General features: G+C 40.4%; 1 protein-coding gene across 4 annotated transcripts in view; it reads right to left on the bottom strand.

Moving 5' to 3' along the window:
* Nucleotides 1-18656, bottom strand: part of LOC112103408 (protein odr-4 homolog) — a 36298-nt gene that overhangs the window by 7761 nt on the left and 9881 nt on the right. For all 4 annotated transcript variants that reach the window (XM_024195136.2, XM_024195134.1, XM_024195137.1 and 1 more), the window contains exons 5-12: nt 16346-16452; nt 14901-14937; nt 14632-14772; nt 13777-13872; nt 12770-12838; nt 10548-10676; nt 4535-4625; nt 1812-1997 (exon numbers count right to left, since the gene is read on the bottom strand). In XM_024195136.2, coding sequence (XP_024050904.1) covers nt 1812-1997; nt 4535-4625; nt 10548-10676; nt 12770-12838; nt 13777-13872; nt 14632-14772; nt 14901-14937; nt 16346-16452 — 856 coding nt within the window. The remainder of the gene's footprint in view (nt 1-1811; nt 1998-4534; nt 4626-10547; nt 10677-12769; nt 12839-13776; nt 13873-14631; nt 14773-14900; nt 14938-16345; nt 16453-18656) is intronic.

Genomic DNA, 18656 nt, shown 5'->3' with positions numbered 1-18656 from the left:
GCACACACAATGCCCAAGTCTAAAGCACAATTGATAGAATGCTGTGTACAATTACCTAGTGCAGACGCTTTCTAATGCCAATACTCTCTGTCCTTTAAGATCTAGCAAAGGCAAACTTCCTTACAAAGAACAAGTGAACGATAAGAGATTACAGCTACTAAAATTGTATTTGTGTTAACCTACTCAACGTATTTAATCCGTTAGTGCCAGGAGCTAGGATTTAGTGAAGCCAATTGCTAATGCAAAGCTTTCAGTTGTTCATGTCAAAGCATTGAAGTACCTTGGAACTACAATCTGAGAGTTGCTTATACTTTTCAGATACGACTGGTTACTTCTTACTATTTTCCGTTTTAAAATGTTAAAGACTGACCCACTGCAGTGGGTCATTAGCAGGAGCCAAATGAAAAGATATAGTAAAAACGCATTTGTGACCAGCAGAACTATGTAATTCTGAACAGAAATATGGAACTCATCACAATAAATGAGCACAAGAAATCTCATTCCAACCTACACAGTCAACTCTACAGCAACGTTTCACATTTTCCTCTTCAAAAATATGCAGGTTTGAAGCAATGAAAGTGATACTAGCTATGATAAAACCAGAAAAGTATTAAAATGTTTTTGACTTAAGACATTACAAAACTATAGAATAAAACTCCTCTAACCATATTGGGGGGAAGAGGATGGGGGGAACACAGAGAGAGAGAGAGAGAGAGAGAGAGAGAATGAGCATGCCTCAGATATTAAGATATATTATGGGCTGTATTCTCCAACCACAACATTTGACTGTCTCACCATGGAAAGGGCTATTTTTTCCTTATGAGTTAGCCAGCCAGCAACTGCGGTCAGGTGATATAGGACTGAAACTCTATATAGCTAACTATACCACAAAATACTTCTAATTTAAAAATAGAAAAGTATGAAAAAACAACAACTCATAACTGGAATACAAAAGTTATATATATATGAGTGTTAATTATGATGAAAAAAGATTTATTTAGCATGCAATGAAATTCCATGTTAATTACCTTAGAGAGCACTCCCCCCACCCCAAAAAAGTCTTGCACAATACATTTGACACAGACAAATTCAAACTCAGAATAATGAGATAAAAATCCCAAACAAAACTCCCAAGAAAAATGCTGGAAATACATTTTTACATTTACTGTGAAAACATTTGTTTTGATGAAAACATTGTTCTAGTTAAAATATTGAGCTACTGAGCAAGTTCTTGACTAAAATATAAGAGGTCAGAAAGTTCATATGTGGTGCAGTTTTTTGTCTCTTAGGCTTTAAGAAAATTATTTATAAATGCCTCATGAAATAAGGTCACCAATAACTCAGACACACTGAAATCATGGAGTTTTAAATTAAATTAGATTACTTTCTTGATGGAAGCCATGTATATTTGTACATTGCTACAATAAAAGATTTAAGATTATTTTTGCATTTTTGTGGATTGTGACTAATACCAACATTTTTGCCATCTTACCTCGAACAAAGCTCTAGATAGCTGAAGTGCTGATATATGACACAATCCATGAGAAAGCAATAACATATCCAGTAACTTATTATATATAAAGATATGACAGCCTTAAGCATCTTATTCTGTAATTTAAGTAAGTATATTTAAAAGTGTAATTACACTAGTATACACAAGAGCTACAAGATATGAGGTTTGCATCAAAGCTTAAATCTGGCTTTCAGCGTAATGTAATGAACCTGAATAAAGTCTGTTTGTGCTGTTGGTTAATTTATCCATAAACCCTGTTGTAGTCTAATTTGGTTCTTTACTCAGATGCTATATTTACCTGTGTTTATTTCCTCGGCTATCTGTATAGCTTCCCCGTGCACAACTTGATCCAACATCTCAAAAAAACGCTCTTGGATTTCGCCAGCCGTTTCATCTCCAAATTTATAATCACACAGCATCACATTTGATCCAGCAATAGAGACAAACACTCTGTGAGGCAAGACATGATATTCTCTCTCAGAATCTAGAAAGAAAGGAAAAGGAAATACTATACAAGAACTTGTATAGCTATGGTAAAGACTTTTCAATAATCAGCACACATTATACAAACTGTTGTAAAAAGGACTGTCCAAGGCATCATGTAAAAGTCTGATTTCAAACATTTCCAGCCTAATTGTTACTGTTTTATGTAAGTTCTAGCCACTTATATTTGTAAATGGAAATTATATTCCTACTAACTAAAACTTTTCATATATTTTTCATATAACCTCTCTTCAGTGGTCCTTAGAAATAGGCAAAGGACCTTAAAAATGATTATGAGTTGAGAATGTTGACCAGGCCCTTTAGAAATGATACAAAGAGCACTCTCATGAAGGTTGGAGATAAAGGAGTTGATGCATGTGCCAAACAGTACACAATTTCAGCATCATAAAAGATAGCAAACAATTAGTTATTGTTTTATGTAGTTAACAGCCATGGAGTACAAGTGCCACCTAAAGAGAGAATGGAAAACTGCATGCAAATGATAAAATCTACTACTGCCACATTCCCCATTTTGGATAATGTTAGCTAAAATAATACGTACAATGAGGTTATTTCTCAGTACACATAGCACCATAAACATAACTTAATGTCATCCTAAAGTAGATGATGAAGACTATTTGGCAGCATTCCATTTTCCTTTTAGCTAGTCAAACAGTTACTATTAAAAAAAAAACAAAAAACAAAAAACCCACACACACACCACAAAAACAAAAAAACCCACAAAACACCATAAGACATTTTCCTCCTCTCCAACTTAGCAGATCTTAGGTAGGAGAAATTAACATTTCACACAGTTGATGACATAGCATTTTAAAACATTCCTTTAAAAGTATTATACAGTATGTAGGATAATGAATGGAGTTTGAAGGAAAATCTAAGCATGAACCAACTGAGATGGTATTGATATACTAATTTGGTCTCAATGTTTGTAATTATATTAAGATAGCAAAGTTTACTATTATGGAGAATAAATGTATGTAGTGAAAATAATTCTGGCCTTGGAATTAATACAAACCCAGATAGCCTTGTAATTCATTCAATACGCTGAGCTGACATGCAAAATATATACCTTTTTATTTAAATGTAAAGTGAATTTTGTATATTATATATATAGGAAACCTCAGAGGTGAAATACTGGAGACTTTAACACCACATGGGCTACATTTGTAAATCTGGATAGGAGCATAACAATTCCCATACTGGATCAGACCGGAGGTCAATCTAGTCTAGTATCCGGTCTCTAACAGTGGTCAACATAAGATGCTTTAAAGCAGACGTGGGCAAACTACGGCCCATGGGCCACATCCGACCCCATAGCTCCCGGCTGGCTCTGGCCGGGTGTCGCGGCTGCAAACTCCTGCTGCTGCTAAGGGGGAGGGGAGCAGGAGGTCCTGGGGGCCAGTCAGGGAGGAGGGGGTGGTTGGATGGGGTGGAGGTTCTGGGGGGGTCGGTCAGGGAATGGGAAACAAGGAGGGTTGGGAGTGGAAGTCCCGGGGGGCCTGTCAGGGGGTGGGGATGTGGATGGGGTCGGGAAGGCAGTCAGGGGACAGGGAGCAGGGGGGTTGGATAAGGGGGTGGGATCCTGGGGGGCAGTTAGGGGCAGGGGGTCCCAGGAGGGAGTGGTCAGGGGATGAGGAGCAGAGGGCAGTTGGATAGGGGGTGGGAGTCCCAGGGGGGCTTTCAGGGGGTGGGGCAGTCAAGGGACAGGGGGGTTGGATAGGGGGCAGGGGTCTCGGGAGGGGGTGGTGAGGGGACAAGGAGCAGGGAGGGTTGCAGGTTCTGAGGGGGACAGTCAGGGGGCGGGAAGTGGGAGGAGGCGGATATGGGGCAGGGGCCAGGCTGTTTGGGGAGGCACAGCCTTCCCTACCCAGCCCTCCATACAGTTGCGCAACCCCGATGTGGCCCGCGGGCCAAAGAATTTGCCCACCCCTCCTTTAGAGTAAGGTGTAAGACTCCTGCTGCAGGCAAATGTGGTATGGTCTGTCCCCCATATTAGGTTTCCTCCAGATCCCTAATAGTTAGGATATGGATAATTCCTTTTTGAATCTTGCCAAGTTCAGTATATTGTTTATTGGGTGGGGACATCACAAAAATAATTGGCTGATTCTGACTAAGTATCAAAGCCCTTCTGTATTAGAGATCTTGATGCTGCGTCCAAGACTATGGGGTAAACCTTACTGTACTCAGGGTCAGCTATGCCAAGAAGGGAATAAAGTGGAAGTTTAATTTACACTCAGAGCAAGAAGGCATTTAATAAACATTATAGGGGGGAAACGCAGGCCAAAAGAACAATGCCTGAAGTTGAATGAAATCCTTCTGAACTGGACAGCTGAAAAAAGAGGCAAAGGAGTGACAAGTAGAATTTGTGTTGCCGGATACACTTTTGTTTCCCTCTAACTACACCCAGATTTCAGTACTGCAGATTGAATCCTGATGACGATCAGTAAGGAACTCCAGGAAATCAAAAGGCAAATTACATTGGAAAAAGATAATTTGCTTTCTTCTCTAGGCTCTTACTTTTTTTGTCGGGTGCCTCATTTATAAGCAGATCTTCAAACAATATTGCACAACGATCAGAGAGTGTGTTTATTATATCCCTCTTTAAAGCCTGCAAGGACAAAACAAAACAAAAAACACAATAAACACCACGCCAGCCAGTTTGCAAGGTATTTGTGATTATCAAGAAACAAACTGTGTGTATAAAAAAAAAAGTCTCAGTTTGTCCTATGCATTTAGGCCAACTTAACTGTGATATATATTAACAAAATCAAAATATAAAAAACAGGAATAAAAAAAAAGCCTGACCAAAAAAAAAAAAAAAAAATTTCCCTTTCAGTTTTCCTACCATAACAACAAATCATCAAGAAGTGTGGCTTTGTTATTATCTGTTTTAAATAAGCTTAAATATTGAAATTAAAGCATATGACCAAACTCAGGAGACTGGGTTATATTCTTGGCTCTACCACAGATTTCCTGTGTTTTCTTAGCCAAGTTACAGGCTCTCTTTAAAACTTGCCTATTCCCACAATGATTTTGAGAAACTTAGCCCTGGTCTACACTACAGGGTTAGGTCGATTTTATAATGAATGCGTCTACACAAGCAACCCCGTACATTGACATAAAGGGCTCTTAAAATCGACTTCTGTACTCCTCTGCAGCGAGGGGAGTAGCGCTAAAATCGACCTTGCTGGGTCGAATCCGTGGTAGTGCGGAAACAAATGGACATTATTGTCCTCTGAGAGCGATCCCAGAGTGCTCCAATGTGACCGCTCTGGACAGCACTTTCAACTCCGATGCACTAGCCAGGTACACAGGAAAAGTCCCAGGAACTTTTGAATTTCATTTCCTGTTTGGTCAGTGTGGCGACCTCAGCAGCACAGGTGACCATGCAGTCCCCACAGAATCACAAACGAGCTCCAGCATGGAGCGAACAGGAGACACCGGATCTGATTGCTGTATGGGGAGAAGAATCTGTGCAGGCAGAACTCTGATCAAAAAGAAGAAATGCTAATACATATGCCAAAATCGCACAGGGCATGATGGACAGAGGCTACAACAGGGACACACAGCAGTGCTGTGTGAAAGTCAAGGAGCTCAGGCAAGCCTACCAAAAAACAAAGGAGGCAAACGGTCACTCTGGGTCAGAGCCCCATACATGCCGCTTCTATGATCAGTTGCACTGCATTCTGGGGGGGACCCTACCACTACCCCACCGTCCATGGACACCTGCAAGGGGGGAGTCTCACGCAACACGGAGGAGGATTTTGTGGATGAGGAAGAGGAGGAGGAGGAGAATATGCAGCAGGCAAGCGGTGAATCCATTCTCCCCGGCAGCCAGGACCTTTTCATCACCCTGGAGCCAAATCCCCCAAGGCAGGATCCCTGACCCTGAAGGCGAAGAAGACCCCTCTGGTGAGTGCACATTTGTAACTACACTACAGGGTTTAAAAGCAACAGTGTTTAATGTTTGATTTGCCCTGAAGACTTGGGATGCATTTGCGGCCAGTACAGCTACTGGAAAAGTCTGTTAACGTGTCTGGGATGGAGCGGGAATCCTCCAGGGACGTCTCCATGAAGCTCTCCTGGAGGTACTCTGAAAACCTTTGCAGAAGGTTTCTGGGGAGGGCTGCCTTATTTCATCCTCCACAGTAGGACACTTTACCACACCAGGCCAGTAGCAAGTAGCCTGGAATAATTGCAGCACAAAGCATGGCAGCGAATGGTCCTGGGTTTTGGTCGCATTCAAGCAACGTTCAGTCTGCATCTTTCTGTGTTAGCCTTAGGAAAGTGATATCATTCATGGTCACCTGGTTGAAATAGGGGAATTTTTGTAAGGGAACAGTAAAAGGACCCCGTTCATGCTGGGCTGTTTGCGCTTGGCTAAAAGGGATCATCCCTGAGAATAGCCACACGGTGGGGGGAGGGATGAAGGGATCATCCCAGAGAACAGCCACGCAGCGGGGGGAGGGATGAAGGGATCATTCCAAATAGCCACGCAGAGGGGTGGGAAGAAGCGTGTGCTGCACATGCACCCGAAAACCACAGCCCCTCCTTTTAAATGGCAAACCCAACCGGCATTGCTTGCTATGGGAAAGGAGGGCGCTGCAGTTTGAAACCATTCCCACATGTTATGAAGGCGGAAGAAGTCAACCCAGCGTACCCTTTGGCTTACCATGGCTGCCTGGAAACCGAATTCTGTTGCCCAGCCATGTGTGATGTGTCACCATACCGGCAGGCACTCAATATAAAAGGCAAAATGCGACCTTCTACCTAAAGCACATGTGCTGTCTGCTGTGAATTGCTTGATTCACTGTGAAAGAGTCTCCCTTCTGTTCTCAGAAATGTTCTCATCTTAAATTTTACTCTCCCTTTTTATCTCCCCTGCAGGTGCAAATGTTTCTATGCTCCCCGTATCATCTCCATCCCTGAGTTTATCGCAGATTAGAAGGCGAAAAAAACGCACTTGCGAGGACATGTTTTCCGAGCTCATGCAGTCCTCCCGCATTGATAGGATACAGCTGAATGCATGGAGGCATTCAGTGGCAGAGTCCAGGAAATCATTAAGTGAGCGCGATGAGCAGAGGCAGGATGCAATTCTGAGGCTAATGTGGGAGCAAACGGACATGCTCAGGCATCTATCTGGTGGAGCTGCAGGAAAGCCAACAAGAGCACAGACCGCCGCTGCATCCACTGTACCACAGCCTGCCCTCCTCCACAAGTTCGATATCCTCCTCACCCAGATGCCTAAGAACACGGGGAGGGAGGCTCCGGGCACCCAGCCACTGCACCCCAGAGGATGGCCCAAGCAACAGAAGGCTGTCATTCAAACAGTTTTGATTTGTAGTGTGGCTACAATAAGCAATGTGGCCTTGTCCTTCCCTCCTCCTCCATTCCACCCTGGATACCTTATCAGTTATCTCCCTTTTTTTTTTTTTAAATTAATAAAGAAAGAATGCATGGTTTCAAAACAATAGTGACTTTATATCCTTTGCCAGCTGTGATCGAAGGGGGGAGGGTGGTTGGCTTACAGGGACTTAATCAACAAAGGGGGCGGGTTTGCATCAAGGAGAAACACACACAACTGTCACACCATAGCCTGGTCAGTCATGAAACTGGTTTTCAAAGCCTCTCTGATGCGCAGTGCAGCAACTTGTGCTCTTCTAATCACCCTGGTGTCTGGCTGTTCAAAGTTGGCAGCCAGGTGATTTGCCTCAACCTCCCACTCTGTCATAAACATCTCCCCTTTACTCTTACAGATATTATGGAGCACACAGCAAGTAGCAATAACAATGGGAATATTAGTTGCGCTGAGGTCTAACCTAGTCAGAAAACAGTGCCAGCGAACTTTTAAACGTCCAAAGGCACATTCTATCACCATTCTGAACTTGCTCAGCCTGTAGTTGAACTGCTCCTTACTACTGTCCAGGGTGCCTGTGTATGGCTTCATAAGCCATGGGAGCAAGGGGTAGGCTGGGTCCCCAAGGATAACTATTGGCATTTCAACATCCCCAGTGGTAATTTTCTGGTCTGGGAAGAAAGTCCCTTCTTGCAGCTTTTCGAGCAGCCCGGAGTTCCTAAAGATGCGAGCGTCATGCACCTTTCCCGACCATCCCACGTGGATGTGGATGAAACGTCCCTTGTGATCCACCAGTGCTTGCAGCACCATTGAGAAGAACCCCTTGTGGTTTACGTACTGTTTGGCAAGGTGGTCCGGTGCCAAGATAGGGATATGCGTTCCATCTATCGCTCCACCACAGTTAGGGAACCCCACTGCAGCAAAGCCATCCACTATGACCTGCACATTTCCCAGAGTCACTACCCTTGATAGCAGAACGTCAGTGATTGCATTGGCTACTTGAATCACAGCAGCCCCCACAGTAGATTTGCCCACTCCAAATTGATTCCCGACTGACCGGTAGCAGTTAGGCATTGCAAGCTTCCACAGTGCTATCGCCACTTGCTTCTCAACAGTCATGGCAGCTCTCATCTTGGTATTCCTGCGCTTCAGGGTGGGGGAAAGCAACTCAGAGTTCCAGGAAAGTGGTCTTACGCATGCGCAAGTTTCCCAGCCACTGGGAATCATCCCATACCTGCAACACTATGTGGTCCCACCAGTCTGTGCTTGTTTGCCGGGCCCAGAATCGGCATTGCACTGTATCAACCAGCCCCACTTCTGCCATGATGTCCCATTTGCCACAGCCGTGCTTTCAGGAACGCCTGTTACCATGTCCTCATCACAATCGTCCTTGTGCTGCCATCTCTTAGCCAGGTTCTGCACATACTGCAGTATAATGAGCAAAGTGTTTACAATGCTTGCAACAGCAGCGGTGAGCTGAGCGGGCTCCATGCTTACCGTGCAATGGCGTCTGCACGGGTAACCCAGGAAAAAAGGCACGAAATGATTGTCTGCAGTTGCTTTCACAGAGGGAGGGAGGAAGGAGAGTGACGACATGTACCCAAAACCACCCGCGACAATGTTTTTGCCTCATCAGGCATTGGGAGCTTACCCATAATTCCAACGGGCAGCAGATACTGCGGGAACTATGGGATAGCTTCCCACAGTGCACCGCTCCGTGAGTCAATGCTAGCCACGGTAGTGAGGATGCATTCCGCCGACTTATTGCCCTTAGTGGGGACATACACAATCGACTGTATAAAATCAATTCCTAAAAATTGACTTCTATAAAATCAACCTAATTTCGTAGTGTAGACATAGCCTTAATTCATTAATGTCTGAAGTGTTTGGCACTCCACACAGAAAGTGGTGATAGAATAATTAGGCTATCGAGACAAATACTGCTCTCACATACGTTCCTCCTGCATTAAAACCACTCACTCCATCGAAACCAATTAGAGTACAATATAGCCCGTTACTATAACTGGTATGTTAAATAAAACTGTTTTATGTGGTTAGGGGGTTTCCTTTTGTTAAACGAAATAGAAGTTATCTGTTTATGGTGCTTTTTAGTTATTTGGAATGCTAGTTTGATTTTAAAAAGGTGTTTCTAGTCAAAAGTTAGTAATGTTAAATTTATAAAACCTGCTTCATCAAGTCACAATATACTCTGTGTTGTGTTATTGATTTTAATGTATTTTAATTATGAACATTAATGGGGACAAGATTATGGCAAAACTCTTACACACTTTGTGGGTTCAGTGTCCAATGGGGCTTGAATTTTATCCTTTGTCTTTAGTTTGGCTATGTCTACACTAGCAACTTTTGTCGGTATAACGTATGTCACTCAGGGGTATGAAAAAACACCCCTCTGAGCGACATAAGTTACACCAACAGAAGCGCCAGTGTGGACAGCACTATGGCAGCGGGAGACACTCTCCCACCGACATAGCTACTGCCCCTCGTTGGGGGAGGTTTAATTATGTCAATGGGACAGCTTTCTCCCATCGGCATATAGCAACTACGAACAGAAGTAGGAGATTATATGTATGATTTCAAAACATGTGGTCTGTTACCACGCAGAAGGTTGCAACATGGAAAAATACTGACTGTCCATGTTCAGTACTTTTTTGGACAATATTAGAAGTGCAGCAGGACAACAGAAAAGATCACTTTGATTTAGAAGTACTACTCCTTCAAGTACATTTTAAGAGAGTAGCTGGAATATCTAATCTGCCTACATTTTTCCTCTAGCAAGTACAAAAATACGTAACATACAAAAGTCATTCCTTTAATTTTAAGAAAACTTTACACCAAGCATTACCACCACTAGACTAAGAGTAAGTTAGGATTTCTTAGGAGGACAAAAAAAAAAAACCAAAAAACCACTAGAAGAGACCTAAAATGAACTGCTTATAAATAAAATTAAACTTTTGAAAAATTTATTTTCTTGCACAATAAAAAGGACTTCCAAAAATTCCAAACTATCACTCTAGCTGTCTGGAGTTCAGAATTTTTGGAGCCCAGTTTGGACCTCTATTATCCTACCAAAGGCAAAGGTAGAACAATAATTTTATGGTTCCAGTAAAATATTTGGGAAAAGCAATGAAGGAGAGTGATCACTACATTCAATACCTGAATAGCATCTTTAACTTTCGGCTTGTTATTATGGATGTAAGCTCTGCATTTCACAGCACCTTTAAGATTTATGAAACCACTGCAGACTTGCACTGTTGCTGTAGATCTATGGCCTGAACTCTGGGACTGAAAGATAAACGCATTTCAATTATAATGTTAGCTATGCATCTGCAATATGGTCAGTCATGAAGCCACAACATATTTCAATTAACAGCACTTAAAATGTTAAGTACTTGGTAAAATGTGTTATTTCCCCCTCACAGTTTATACCTTTTAGCAAGTAACTTAAATATGAAGATCTGTCTTAACAGTTTTGTCCTTTTCCAGTTGGTAAACTCTTTAAAATTTGCTTTTCCAGGAACTTATACTTTCTTGCAATTAATGTATTTTATGTTTACTTCTCATCAGCATGCAAATAGACATCAATGGTGATGCTAGCAAGGTTGTGAAAATAGCTCCCTCTGCTTGTTTTTGAAGTTTGATCACTACTGTTTCAACTAAAAAAATCATGTAAGCATTTTGCACATACTAGGGCTATAGAATTAATTTTATTTTCAAACAGCTTGTTGCTAATATTAATACAGTATCTTTCCAGTAGCCTCCCTTGTACACTATTTTTTGAAGCCTTTTTTTAAGTGACGGAAAGTTTGTCTACTTACTGTATTAGTAAGTATAATCTAGAATATCTACGTTGTGGTGTTTGAGTATTTTTCTTAAAGCAGAGTCATCCACCAGTCCTAGAATTAATTAGGAAGAGATATTTTATCTGGTCATATCAAAGCTAATATCCATGGAGTCCTTAACCTATTTTAGGGCAAACTATAATGTTTCTGTGGCAAGAGGGAGACCATTATGGAAATCCCTTCAGTCCGATGCTCTCCCTTGACTACCCCAAAGACGTTCACAGAACAATTAGTGATTCCAGTATAAACAATATTGTTGGAGACAGATAGCTTGACTGTAAACATCTGCCCTTTGCATAGAGCATAAATGGGCATGTCTCACAAGAAAAATAACTTGCATTATTACTATTTTGATTAAATTTAAAGATGTCATGAATTGTGCGTAACCTTCAACAGGCCACTTGGGCCCTGATCACAAAAGCCATTTGAAATAAGGCGCTTTTTGGCATTTTTTTTTTTTTTTTTGGAAGGGAGAGTAAATAAACCACTGAATCAACTTAACTAGGAATGTAATGGATTCTTCATCACCTGAAGTCTTTAAAATCAGACTGGATGACTGTCTTCTAAAACAGTGGTTCTCAACCAGAGGTATGTGTACCCCTGAGGGTACTCAGAGGTCTTCTGGGAGTACATCAACTCATCTAGATATTTGCCTAGTTTTACAACAGGCTACATAAAAAGCACTAGCAAAGTCAGTATAAACTAAAATTTCATATAATGACTTGTTTATACTGCTCTATACAATACACTGATATGTAAATATAAAATAAATCAATAGGAACGTAAATATTGTAATTATATGGCAAAAAGAAAGTAAGCAATTTGTCAGTAATAGTGCGCTGCAACACTTTTCCATTTTTGGATCTGATTTTGTAAGCAAGTAGTTTTTAAGTGAGGTGAAACTTGGGTGTACACAAGACAAATCAGACTCCTGAAAGGGGTACAATAGACCGAAAAGGTTGAGAGCCAGTGTTCTAAAAGATATATGCTCTAGCTCAACCAGAAGGTATGGGCTTGAATCAGAAACCACTTGATAAAAATGATATGGTCTGTGTTATATAGAAGGTCAGACTAGATGAGCACAACGGTCCCTTCTGGCCTTAAGATCTATAAACCTTTTTCATGCATGTTATCCCATACAGCCACACAAAGCCCCACTGAAGTAAATGGAGCCTTGTAGGTGCAGGATTCTGTCCAAGATGAGCAGTTTACAGAACTTGACATCTCTAGGCCTCAGTTTCCCTCCCCTCCAACTATACTACATGATCCTCAGATGTTAGGTGTTCTATCAGGACCTGATACTCCCACTGAAGTCAATAACTTGGATAAGTCCCTAAGTACCAGAATTATGTTAATTTGAACAAGAATTACTCCCTATAGTGGGGAGTAGTTATTTAAAAAAAAAAAAAAAAAAAAAAAAACCACATCATTTTCAATTTTTATTTCATGTCCCTTTTTTAGATTAGGTATCTGAGAATACAGCTTTATGAAATACTGCACTTAACTTTACCGGCATTTTCCACACACAATGCTTACCAATTGCGTCAGAACCTTCACATCAAAGGGTTGAATACTGTGTTGAATATTTCCTCTTGAAGACTTTTTCTGAGATAAAAGAAAGGAAAAAATGGTATATGAAATATATAGAGCATTTATCTGTGTCTACCATATCTAGGTGCTCCACTGGCCCGTAGCACTGTAGTACCAGTTTGTAGATTTTAGAAAGAAAATTGAGATATCGAAACAACCTTAAGGACACAGTTAACTAAATGTTAGGAATCTTTGGGAAAAAATTATTAGTAGTGGTTTTAGTACCAAAACAACTGCACAGTTTTAGATGATCTCATGAGAATCTTCTTGAGTGGCTCGCTCTTTAGCTCCAAAAACTGCAACAGCAATAAAGCTGTTGAAGTCACCCATAAAAGTCAATCTAATCTTCAGCATATGGGCAGAGTTCTTATACACCAGTCCTCCCTAACTTATCCTTCTTTTCACTACTGCTAGAATCATCTCTTTTTTGCTTCAAGGACGGGTGGGGAATAGGCAGCAGGTTTAAAACAAACAAAAGCAAGTATCTCTTCACACAATAAACAGTCAACCCGTGGAACTCTTTGCCAGAGGATGTTGTGAAGGCCAAGACAATAACAGGGTTCAAAAAAGAACTAGATAAGTTGATGGAGGATAGGTCCATCAATGGCTATTAGCCAGGATGGGCAGGGATGGTGTCCCTAGCCTCTGTTTGCCAGAAGCCAGGAATGGGCGACAGGGGATGGATCACATGATGATTACTTGTTCTGTTCATTCCCTCTGAAGCACCTGGCATTGGCCACTGTTGGAAGAGAGGATACTGGGCTAGAAGGACCTTTCGTCTGACCCACTATGGCCATTTTTATATAAGAGAAAAGCAATCCTTTATATTAAGTACATGACACATGCCAGTTAGAAGTAAAATATTCTACAGAAGACCTTTCAGCCACTAATATTACCATACTAGACATTTTGAGTGACACCTGGATATTAATTCCATGCTATACAGCACACACCTGCCCTTCCAATAGCTCTGTGTCATCGTCTTTAGCTTGCCCGTTGATCAGAAAAACACCTTCCTCTATCTGTTTCGCCCACCGGGTTAATCCGTTCTTTAAAAACCAAAAACACAGAAAGATTGTAAGTATATATTTTGGGAAGAAAGCATCTCTAAAAATAAACTACACTTTTGTTTGAATATTGCCACAAACCCCACCAACACTCTAAAACTACTGTAATGCATATTTAAATCATTAGCCAAAGAAAGACATTAACAAATCCTAACCAATTTCAGACCTCTCATCCATCTGTATCATACTGATGGACAACATACTACTCACAAGACACCTCTTAATCTACATTTCCTAAAGTAAATAGAAATATTAATTTTAATCTTTATTGGCCTAAAAATAAAGCTAATTTGCATAACCACCTATACTGAGGACATGACACCTGGATTTTATTTTTCCATAAGATAGGGGTGGGGCCTATTAATAGTGAATGGGCAATGAGAGCACCCCATTTTCAAATCCTATCAAAACCAGATCCTGCATCGAATGAAGAGAAAAAGGAAAGCTGCTATCTTCTTTACACACTCCTAATAATGTTTCTGAATAATTTAAATTAAACAGACACAGGAAAATAAAAATCTAAAAAGATTTATCTCCTTATGCTTTTTTATGCTTAATGCAGCAAGTGAGTTGTGCATAAGGAACTTATTACCTTATAGATTTAACTGCCAGTAACAAATCATTAATTCTATTCCCCTATCTACTCCATATTTTCATAACACATTATTCATTTCTAAGCAGTACAATAGTATGTACAATATTAAAGGAGTAAGAAATACTGTATTGTTATTGTTTAGTTACCCTTGTATTTTTCTCTAGTTCATAGTTGACTGATGTAGCAGAAAGTGGGATGTGGATATTAACATTAATTGTGCATTCCAAAGACAGCCAGAAGGCAGACAGGCCACTTTGGTACTTCCAGTCTGCTGGCTTAGCTGAACTCTGGGAGGAAAAGCAGGGTTTTATTTTTAAAATGTAACAAATATATGGCTTAATACAATGTTACAAATCTGAAATAAAATCCATTTCTTCTGAACTTTATAAGTCTTGAATACAATAGTCAATCTTACCTTTGGATCTTGCATATCATAGGTTCGACAAAGTATCCTTTACTAATTAAGGAAAAAATTCAATGAAATATGCTTAAAAGGAACAAATAAAAAACAAATATTTTAAATTAACTTGCAATTTATCATCTACGTTTACTATCTTCTTATTTTTCACAGCCAAGTTTTTAATATTGTAGAGAATGTTCTCACATTGATGGGAATAAAAAAAAAAAAGTTTCACTTGTAAACTACAAGTACTACAGGAATGATGTAACTGCCTTTCAAATATGTATCAACACTGATAGCTATTCACATGGATAGCTACCAATGGTGGTATGTATTTTCACCTGCAAGCCCTGATGTCTCCCATACTTCTCTACAATTGTGCTTTCTCTCCTGGCCTCCTCCAGAGCAACACTTCGCCCCCTATAAAATCGGTTGAGCCTCAGTTCTTCCCCATGATCCTCACCTGCACAGCTATTTCACTGACCCACAACATTCTTCCAACCATGCCTGTTACTTCCCCACCATAATAAAAAATAGTTTAAAGACTGATTATTACAATTGCAAGTTACAGTGCCACATAGAAAGACATCAGATGTTATTTTGGGTGCCTTTGATATTTAAAACAAGAACATCACTTTTACAAACTGAACGTGGGAGTGAAGTAGCGGGGCATGGTGAGAAGTAGCAATATGCATAGAGAGTGCAAGGGAAAATCTGAAGATGTTGCTGGGAAGAGGCTCTCCTTTCTGATGAGCCATAAGTGGTTCATTAAAAGAGATCTCTACTCCCTTGTGCTTCCCCATCCAGGCCCCTCCCTGCTGTCCACCCTCTTTTTCCTCAACTTCCTTCCACCAATAGAAACCCCTATATCTTTATCCTCATTCTGAACAACCAGTGTATAGCCTTCAACTCCGACAATAAATGTAACACAGAATGGAAATCTGTGTGCACTAGTGTAACTTCTACATGAAAATTACTACCAAATAGAGATTACCCTTTCATATAAAACGTAACAGAAAAACATCCTGCATTTACTATTTGCAATCGGACACCATACCCACCTATTTACATGCATCATACAAAAATTAATATAATGTAATTTACCGAGGCCACACCAACCCTAAAATCAATCAAAACGCATGACCATATAACCGGTAAACATGCTCAAAAGTTATGGCTGCACATCAGTTGAGCAGAGTGAGGGTGGAAATGTGGGCTGTGAATGGTGGAAGGACAGGAGCAGGGGAACTGATAAGTTGAGTGCAGAGCAGATGCCTTGCTTTTTATGATTTGTGTTAATGGAATATCCATCCTAGCAACCCTTGACACAAAGATAATAAAGTTTTTGGGTGGCAATAAGTATACAATTAGACCAGACAGATTAGTTAGCTCCTGCCCTATATTATATTTCAATACACTGTATCAAAAGACTACATTATATTTTTGCTATAGAAGGATACTTCTTTGTAGCAGAACAAACGTGAAGAGCCACTCTGTCAGAGACCTCCTCCTCAGTAAAATTCCAGAGCCTCTTTTTAATTATAGACTTTTCTACTGAAAAAACTAGCTGAAGAAGAAAAAAATGTTATAGGATTTTTCTTCATAGCACAAACAAAAATTTAAGCAAGTAGTTATAATTACTGAAAACAGCCCTGTATTTCAGTTTTAAAGCAAAATAGCATGTCATTTTCGCTATAGGTCAGTTTCTCAGCTGTGTAACACTTTGTAATAGAACCAAAACTTGAATATTTGCAAATGCACAGGCTGCAAATATACAAACTGAAACTGATGGAAAGATTTGTGCAAACCCTTGGGAACTGCCACTCCGATGCCAGCATCCATTTTCCAAGGACTTTATGGCTTTTAATTATAATCTAACATGAAATCGGACAGTCTGAAGGTTGGCTAGTCTCAGATCATCCCATTTTCAGATGGTACAGGAACTAAAAATATGTGGTTTTAGTTAGGTTGGTGCAGCCGTTAAATGTCTGAAACATCACATATGAAAGACTCAAGAGCTGGAGATGATGTTAATGAAAATATCTAATATGCAGACTTTACATTGAACAGCAGCTTTCTGTACATGCGACAATGTAGGGATATAAAAGAAGGTACTAACAGTGATTCCCCCAAGTGACAGTGACCCCCTCATAGTTTGTCCCCCACACTTTAAAATCCAACAGTTTCACCAAGTACAAAAATCTCTTGGGTCTTCTGTTAAAACTTGTAAGCTACTGTCTGTAGAAACCATTGATTGTATCTATCCTATGAAAGATACTTTATTACTATGTAAAACTTACAAACAAGTTAATTGACTTTGTTCTTGAAGTAATTGATACAATGTAAACAAACACTATAAGCTGTTAAGTGACTTTCACTTCATTCAAGGGCTCCTAGGACAGACCCCCACCCTCTGTGATTAAAGGGCCGGGAGTCTCAAATGAATTAGCACACACCCTGAAAGTGGTGGAGACAGTAAATTAAAATATGGTTAAGATATGTAATGTATGTTGATGAATGCTTGATATACATGGATGGTTAGGGAGGTGCCAGCCTAGAAAGGGAGTATCCATCGGCCGAAGAATGTGTCAAGTAGGACCACCAGACAACCCCCTGAGGGTAAACTGGGATCCACCCCATCACCTGGAAGGATGAGAAACACAAACTTTGGACAGTGTGGAGCCACCAGGAATGTGCCACTTTGGACAGGAATGTGCCATCTGCTGATTGAGTCAGCAACAGCAGGATGAAACAGTTCCCATAGACTAACATAGGAATTAATTCCTTTAAGAATGGACTCTAAAGACTGATGACTGAGTCTCTGGTTCTGCTGCCAACCTCCAGGAGCTTCAGGTGCACCTGACACAGACTCGGCTCCATCCTCATGACCAAGATACCTGGCCAGTAACTTGGCATGAGCAACTTCTAGGCTGGTAACTATAACACCTATACAGAACTTGAATGAATGATTGTGTGAATGAATCTCTCTCTCTCCCTCTCTCTCTCTCTATATATGTGTGTGTGTGTGTGTGTGTGTGTGTGTGTGTGTGTGTATGTATATAAGAAATAAGTAGTCAAACAACGTTGTTTACTTTTATCTTTTGCTTTATCAGTATATTTACAATAAATGTGGCATCTTTGCCTTATCCCTCTTAATCAGATCCTGATGGTTTTTATTCTATTGGTATAACAGTACAAAGCAGCACAACCACTATCATACAAATCTTCAAAACAAAACAATCTACTGACTTAATTCATTTTGCACGTTTTAAAAAACTCTTCATAGACTTGCTCATGCCCCGCTCATAGACCTGGTTTCTTTCTTCACCTTCCTCTTCTCTCAGTTTCTCAATACAATCTGACTGCCTTCCCTGCAGCTTCTGATATTTGCAACAGCTTTCTCATATCTCTCCATCTCACCAACTGTCTCTTCAGACCACACCTGAAAACTTAAAGTCTCATTTGCCTCCACATTTCCTGTTCCCACTTCAACCATTTAACTCTGTCAGACAATTTGGAAGACAGTTGGTATGAAAAAGACAATACATCAAATAAAGTTATATAACAATAATAGAGATGAAAGAATCACTTAAATTTTGTCCTTTGCCACATCTTGGGTAAGTTATCTACAGAAGTATCTGTCCCAATATTGAGTAACAATCATAATGCTTCCACTGATATATAGGTTACTGGTGTGACTGGTAGCACTGCCAAATATAAAAGCTGCCCCACACTTCCCATTATAAGAGCTTCTTTTCAGTTGCGCTTTGT

This window comes from Terrapene carolina, unplaced genomic scaffold, assembly GCF_002925995.2.
Source record: "Terrapene carolina triunguis isolate 2854851 unplaced genomic scaffold, T_m_triunguis-2.0 Scaffold210, whole genome shotgun sequence".
Classification (NCBI taxonomy): Eukaryota; Metazoa; Chordata; order Testudines; family Emydidae; genus Terrapene; species Terrapene triunguis.
The sequence above is the reverse complement of the archived record's forward strand: the minus strand, read 5'-3'. Positions and strand labels throughout refer to the sequence as shown.